This window comes from Echinops telfairi, unplaced genomic scaffold (genome assembly GCF_000313985.2).
Source record: "Echinops telfairi isolate 266 unplaced genomic scaffold, ASM31398v2 ScPeMD7_3;HRSCAF=10, whole genome shotgun sequence".
NCBI lineage: Eukaryota > Metazoa > Chordata > Mammalia > Afrosoricida > Tenrecidae > Echinops > Echinops telfairi.
The window spans coordinates 62,873,312-62,880,827 of NW_022103899.1; the positions used below are offsets into that span (position 1 = coordinate 62,873,312).

Genomic DNA, 7,516 nt, shown 5'->3' on the forward strand with positions numbered 1-7,516 from the left:
CCCCCCCCCCCCCCCCCCCCCCCCACTCCTCCAGAGCTGGATTTGAACCACCAACCACTTGTCAGCAGCTAGGGCAGTGCTGCCTGCACCGCCCAGGGTCCGCTGGCACTGTGAATCTGGGGTCCTTGTCCACGGGATAACAGAGCTCAGGCATGAGCCTGGGGTCCTTGTCCACTGGTGAAGGGAGCCCCACGCTCCTCCCAGAGTGCCCTGCTTGGCTCAATCACCGAGTCTATGGCTTCTTGTAGGCACGGAGGGTGGGGTGACTTTCCCTGGTCACTGGGCCAGTGCTGGGCTGAATGGCAGGCACTTGGAGGCCAACTCCCTCCTTCCTGGCCAGAGACCTGGCTGTTCTCAGCCTCAGTGCTCAATGCTTCCTCCTTCCCGCCAGCTCCCCCTATGGAGTGAAGGGTGTTCTGCAGGGTGTGGCCCATGTCCCTTGTTGAAAGAACCGGGCATGCAATCTGAGCCTGCACAGACCAGGGGCGCCCTGGGCTGCTCACCTCCTAGACCGGAAGCACCCCTCTCCCGCCCCACACCACCACAAAGCCTGCCCACCACAGGCAGCGTTCTCACAAATGCTGTGTGAGTGTGGGGCACCAGCCCCTGCAGAGACCCGGGGACCGTCCATCCCTCTGACAGCCAAGGACCTGCCATGTTCACAGGACAAGTGGCTTGCCTTTAGTGGACCCTGCTGCTCCCTGTGAAACCAAGGTGTCCACCCGCAGGACGCCCCCAGCCCCTGCCCTCCCCGAGTCGGCAGGCCGAGGCCAGGCGTTTACCGGGCAGGCATCTGGTAGGTCATCATGATGCTGCTGTCCGTGTGGGCCACCAGCAGCCAGACGGGGTCCTGGAGGGCGCACTTCATGACCCGCTCACTGCTGCCCAAGTCCACGCCGGCCTTCGCTTTGAGATGATTTTCAGACGAGTCGATGCTCCCAAAGTATCTGCTGGTGTGACTTGTGTCACTGCTGCCTTTGGGGACACAGACCGTACCAGGTCAACACGGGAGCAACATGTGAGCTGAGCTCACCCACTGCCCTGGGGCCACTCCCACACAGCCATGCTGCGGGGCAGAGCAGAACGGGGCAGACTCTGCTTTCCCTTGGGGAGCGGCTGGTGGGCTTGAACTGCCGACGGTGCTGTCAGTGAACGGCCTGCGGCTGCGCTCAGCCACGTGCCATCAGGTTGCTTTGAGACAGCTCACGAGGAGTCACTTGGGAGCGAGTGGAGCAGCGTGTCAGCAGAGATTGGGGAGGCGAGGACATGTGCATGGCTGCATGTCCAAGGAGCCCTGGGGGGATCGGTGGCTGACACAAGGCAGCAGTTGAAGAGCACCAGGCACGCCACAGGAGAGAGATGGAGAGTTCTACTCCTGTAAGCCTTACCGGCTCAGGGACCCACAGGGGCTCTTCCACCCTGACTAGTGTGGCCCGGAGTCCACTCGACGCGTGCGTCTGGCTCTCCAGGGCCGGATGTGACTTTGAGGGTGGAGACCCTGCGGTGAAGCCTCAGGGAGAGGGGCTGCGCCTGCTGCCTCGGAGCCCGTGGGGTGTCTGAGCGATGTGGAGCTCTGGTCCCTTACACTGACAGCAGGAGCCAGGTGGTGAGCGGGGGCAGGCTCCTTGATCAGACCTGCAGCTGCCTGGGGGCACGGGCAGAGCTGCCCGGGGCTGGGGGACGTGGTGGTGGAAGCATTGGCACAATTCCCTTACCGCTCACCTTCCTGCCTTGCCCTGAGCACTGACGCCCTGGGGGTGTGGGAAAACCAAGGCCCCCGCCACACACACTTTCTGAGAGAATCCCCAAGCACCCCTGACGACAGTGCAGCCCATCCCCTCCCTGGGCACTGGAGGCCATGTACCTGTCCCACTCGGGGACGCCGTGCAGCCCAGCGACGTGGACCCCAGGGAGTCCCCGCTGCCCGACAGGGCTGAGCCGGTGGCAGAGCCCAGGCCTTCGTTCAGGAGGAGGTCGAGCAGGTCGCTGGACGTGGAGAGGGCATCACAGTGCGGGGCCTCGGCCGGGCCGTCCAGCTGCAGGGACACAGGAAGACAAAGCTGCTCTGGGGACGGTCACAGGTTGCACCGGGTCCCCGGACCTGTCCCCCAGTGTGAGCCTGCTGCTCCTGTTCTGACTCATCAGGATCCCAGCGGGTCTCCAAGACTCAATCTTTACAGGAGCCAACGGCCTCATCTTTCCCCCGTGCAGCGCTGGTGGGTTTGAACCGTCAACCTGGTGGTTAGCAGCCCTGCGCTGAGCCACTGCACCCCAGGGCTCCATTGCCAGTGTAGGGCGAGTCCTACGGCGACGGGGTCTCCTTCTGAAATGGGGGGCAGGCTCAGACGGAGGAGGCGAAAGGGCAGCCACCTGGAAACTGAGGCCAACACCGGGGTGATGCCTGGGCCCCGGAAATCAGAGGCCTGGGCACTTCTGCCCCAGGACCGTGGGAGGTGTCAACAGGGTTGACCACCTGATCTGGACTCCCAGCCCTCAACCTCAGACACCCTGCAGCTGGGTCCTCGCCCCAATGTCAAGCCCGTGCCCAGTGCAGCCAAAGTGGCTGTGGGTCCTGCTGGCACTGGCAAGGTGAGAATGACCAGAGGGACACCGAGCGGGCACCACCTGTGGCAAAATGCCATCGCAAGACGTGCTCGAAGCTGCGCTGCCCTGGCCCTCGACTATGAAAGGGCAGTGTGGGCAGAGCTCAGCCAAGCCCAGTGCCGTGCATCAGAGGGTGGTCCTGCCAGGGCACTCAGGAGGTGCTTACGGTCGGCTGTGCCTTCAGCAGCGGCGGCGGGCAGTCCCGGGACAAAGCTGGCTTGGCGTCAGACCCGGGCCTCGTGGGACCCACGCTGCCCTCCTCCATCTGGAGGAGGTTGAGCTGCAGCGGGGAGCTGCCCCGGGACTGGAAAAGTGGTGGGGAGGTCCTGCCCGCAGGTCCCGTGGCCGACGATGGGGTGGCTGGGGTGGCTGCCCGTGATGCCGGCTGCCCATGTTCCGCTCGGGGACAGGCAAACGGCTGTGTGGGAAGTGGGGTCCGACCAGGGAAGGAGGACTGCGAGGCAGGGACCCCCTCAGGGTGGCCGGGGAAGAAGGGTTGCGGCAGGCTGGGGCCTGCAGCGGGGAAGGGGTAGCCTGGCAGGACAAAGGCCACCACTGGAGCCAGGGGGCCTGAGAAGGGTGGTGGGGGCTGCCCTGCAAAGTCATGCTGGGTGCCCATTGGCACTGTGAAGCTGGGGTGGGGGACCGTGGGCGTCACGGTCCCTGTCCCAGGCGGGGGGAACACGGGTAGAGCGTAGGCTGGTAGGGGCGCGGGGAAGGGCACAGTGGGGCAGCTGGACTGGGAAGTGTCTGATGGCGACCAGGCAGTGGAGTTCAGGCCTGCCAGCGGGGCACGTGCGGGCACCTGCGCCCCAGACACACTGCTCCCAGAGGAGTCTTGAGTTGTGGCCCGTTTGGACTTGAGCTTCCTGCTCTTCCCAGATTTCTTCCATAGCGGATGGCCCCTGGAGACAACTGGAAGGGGAAAAGCGCAGCGTCAGGCACTGCCGGTCTGTGGTTCCGGAAGACCGCACAGCGGTCTAGATGCCATGCCCCATGCCCCACGCCCGCCCTGCCTCTAGGGTGTCCAGACCCCCTGTGATGTGATGATCCCCCTCGGTGGTATGGAAAAGGCTCTCTGTGGCCCCCCAGTGTGTGGGTGAGCTCCAGCAGACAGACACCCCCTCATCAAGCGTGCCAGTCCCACCCCTACAAAGAGGAGCTTCTTGCTGCCGGGGCAGGACTGCTAGGAGACCCAAGTGTTTGGAACCGGCTCCCCCTGCCAGGGCGGTGGATGCAGATACCACGCTTCTGCATCAGGGCATGGGGCTGTCCCCAACGCTGCCATTGGTGGGCAGGGGGCTAGGAGCACAGGCTCGGTGGCTGGGCTAGCCTAGGGCGGGAGTCTGGGCAGCTTTCCACAGGGTAACTCGGGGTCCTCCCAGGGGAGCCCCTCCTCTCGCTGTTCCCAGGGGCCATCCCACCGCTCCTGGCTGGTGGAGTCTCCTCACTGACTGACTAAGGAGACTCTTGCACGTGCTGACACAGTGGCTGTGTGTGGGACTGCCAGCTACAAGGGCACCAGCCACTCGCAGGAGGGACGAGGCTACCGACTCCCAGAGAGCTTCCTCCTGGAGACCCACAGGGTGGCTCTACCCTGTCCTACAGGGTCACGGTGAGTGCATAGCCCGCCAATGGCAGTCAGAAGAGTGACAGCCTTGGCTCCCACGGGGCAGCTCTCCCTGTCCTGCAGAGTGGCTGAGTCGGCTTTTTGCGTGAGTCCCTGCAGGGCTTTCTCCCGCCGAGCTGCAGGCGGGCTGATGCCCTGCAGCACCCGCCACTCACTGAGCTCGCTGGGCGGCCCCCGGGGCGGCTCACGCGGGCCATCACGGCAGTGCGGCTGCAGCCTGGGCAGCTTCCGGGGCCCCCGGAAGCTTTGCAGGAAGCTCTGCTCCTCCTTCTGCGTGTGCGCGGCCAGCACCTCCTTGGTGAGGCCCAGCCGCTGGAAGGGGCCCTGCTCCGGGCCCAGGCTGCAGCTTGGCATGGGGCCTGCAGCGGCAGGGTCCTCCAGGGACTCAGCCCCACTTGTGGCATCTTCGATTGTTTCTGGAATAAAGCGCAAAGACCCGCTGAGCCCCAAGTCCTCTCTGAATCTGAGAATGAAAACAAGCCAACACCCCAAACCCAGGGTCCCTGGGGTGACAGAAGTTTCTGGAAGTGGAGCTGGTGATAGCTGCACACCACGGTAAACATCCCCAAGGCCACAGACCCCACAGGCCCACAGTGTGCCTTGGCAAATGCTGTCATGTGAGGATGGGTCGGCAAGTACTGCGATAGACCCACAGTTCAAACCAACCTCAAACTCACTGCGTGGAGTTGCCGCAGGACGCACAGACCCTGCAGGACAGGTGGCACTGCCCCTGTGGGTTTCCGAGACTGGCACTCTTTACAGGAGTAGAAAGCCTTGTCTTTCTCCTGACGAGGGGCTGGTGGTTTCAAACTGCTGACCTTATGGGAGGCAGCCCACCTCGTAAGCACCACGTCAGAATGTGAAGCCACTGCTCAGCCCCCATCTGGGTCTGCGCACCTCTGAAGGCAGCGCTTTCAGCTCACTCTCCCTCCCCAAAGAGCCCGTGCCCGCAGACTGGCAGCATGTCAGAACGGCACGGTGGGTGCCCTCAGTGGCATGCCTTCTCAATGACCTTGGATTTTAGGAACAAAAATAAGTCAGAAGGGGCACACTCTGGGCTACAGGGTGGAGGCAGGAAGGCTTCCCCGGGAACTCCTGGCAGGGCGGCCCCTGCGACACTCAGGGCGTGGACTGTGTGGTCGTGACAGGACAGAGCCACTCTGCTGGCCTTCCTCCCACCTGTCCCTGCTCCTCATCTCGGGATTGCTACCTAAGAAGTCCGGGGGTTCCCTGTGTCCTTCCAGACAAGCTATCAGGACGGCCCCCTGGGGACTCAAAACCCAGTCCCCAGGGCTGAGTTGACCTTCCCCCTTGGGCTGGACCTGCAGCAGCTCCCTGGGAAGCCCTGGGTCTGACGGGAGCTTCCCCTATATGCAGGCCCCCTAAGGAGAGACGGAGGTGAGGCTGGGAGAGCGGTCTGCAGCTGCCCACCGGGCACAGAAAGGCCCCCACATGATCTGTCTGGAAGTGGCCTGTGCAGGGGCACTTGGCGTCTCAGCTGGGCATCGGCTCTCCCACAGTGAGACCAGCCGGCCAGCAGGGACCACACACACCAGCAGACAGCAGCTCCGTGCACCCACAGCCTGCGGAGGAGTCCACCACGGGGCCTGGGCGTGACAGGGGAGGGGATGGGCTGTCTTTCCTGGGATAAGAAGCTGTGGAGCTAGGGGTGCACGCTGCACAGGACGCTGGACCGGGTCGACCGCTTCGGGACCCGGCGATAACCTCCCACCACAGCCACTCAGACTCCCGTGAAGACAGGCGCTGGGTCTCACTGCCCTCTGGCTGCACGAGGGAAGGAGCTTGCAGGAAGGTCCTGCAGGCTGGGTGCTTGCAGCTGAGCAGACACCTGCCACCAGGTGGCACCACCGTGCAGGGATGAGGCGCGGGTACAGCTGGGGGGGGGCGGGCAGCGCAGGGCACCCTGCATTGCAAATCGCTGGACCTCCACGCCCCACCTCTTGGGCTAGGGCGGGCCCTGCGCTTCAGCTATTTTTCAGACAAACCAGTGTGGGGGCAAAAAGACACTCATCGCACAGCACTGGCCCTCCGGCATGTTTTTCCTGAGAAAGTGCGGGGCCCCACTGGGCTGCATAGAGGGAGCCGTTTGTCCTGCAGGGGGCAGCCCTCTGGCAACTAGTCTGCCAGCTCACCTGGTGCCTGTGTGCCTGGTCACCTCACTCTGAGTCCATACTCCCCACAGCCTGTCTCCCCTGCCCAGTGGGGCAGCCCTGTCTTCTAACAACACCGGGAATCCACCCTGCAGCAACACAGCTCCCAGGGAAGCCTGGGGACAATCCAGGGACACTCAGCGGTTAATCACACACCGCCCTCATGCACTTGGGTCTCCCCACATCTGTCTGGTCTAGAGGCTTCCTGCCAGCCAGGCCTCCGGAGAGCAGAGAGCAGCCCTGTTCCGACGAGAATCCCAGCGTGTGCCGTACCGAGCTCGGGCTGTAGTTTCTTGTCCCCCACGTGGACGATGGTGCTGCTGTAGCTGCACTGGCTGCTCAGGGACAGCACGCTCTCCGCTTTGCCAGGCAGCGCCAGGGAGGGCAGGCGAGCGTTGACTGCGGTGTGCCGCTCCACCTTTGGGGGCTTCAGCAGGGCCGCGTGCACCTGGGAGACCAACTCTTCAGAGGAAGACAGAACCCACAGTGTGAGAAGACAACAGGATCGACCAGGCAGCAGCAACACCAAGGAGCCTGGCCATGCCACCCTCACCCAACACACTGTGCCAGGTCCCTTGGTGCAGAGAAGGGGGCATGCCGACAAGGGGGCAGCCCCGACCCTGGGGCTCGCTTGCGGTGTCCAGCGGTGGTCGTGTCCACCCCGACGCCAGGCCCCATGTGTGGGAGCAGCCATGCTCCCAGGCCTCCTATGGCCATGGGCTTGGAGCTGGAACCCACTGGGCGGGGAGTGGGGGGGGGCAACCTTTCGGAAGCAGATCACCAGGCACCTCTGGCTGGGTCCAAACTGCCAGCCTTTGAACCACCCAGCCTGGGACCTGCAGGGAGACCCAGCCTGGACACAGGGCTGCAAGCCAGCTGCTGGGCCCAAGTGACCAGGCGGGGTCCTGCCAGGGCGGTGGATGCAGATACCACGCTTCTGCATCAGGGCATGGGGCTGTCCCCAACGCTGCCATTGGTGGGCAGGGGGCTAGGAGCACAGGCTCGGTGGCTGGGCTAGCCTAGGGCGGGAGTCTGGGCAGCTTTCCACAGGGTAACTCGGGGTCCTCCCAGGGGAGCCCCTCCTCTCGCTGTTCCCAGGGGCCATCCCACC

The 7,516-nt window shown here is 64.2% G+C and overlaps 1 protein-coding gene across 1 annotated transcript in view; it reads right to left on the reverse strand.

Moving 5' to 3' along the window:
* The window catches only part of PER2 (period circadian regulator 2), a 34,387-nt gene that overhangs the window by 3,444 nt on the left and 23,427 nt on the right, over positions 1 to 7,516 (reverse strand). Inside the window, exons 18-22 of the mRNA XM_030886912.2 lie at positions 6,679 to 6,867; positions 4,390 to 4,650; positions 2,771 to 3,519; positions 1,865 to 2,036; positions 783 to 975 (exon numbers count right to left, since the gene is read on the reverse strand). Of these exons, the coding sequence (XP_030742772.2) occupies positions 783 to 975; positions 1,865 to 2,036; positions 2,771 to 3,519; positions 4,390 to 4,650; positions 6,679 to 6,867 (1,564 nt within the window). The remainder of the gene's footprint in view (positions 1 to 782; positions 976 to 1,864; positions 2,037 to 2,770; positions 3,520 to 4,389; positions 4,651 to 6,678; positions 6,868 to 7,516) is intronic.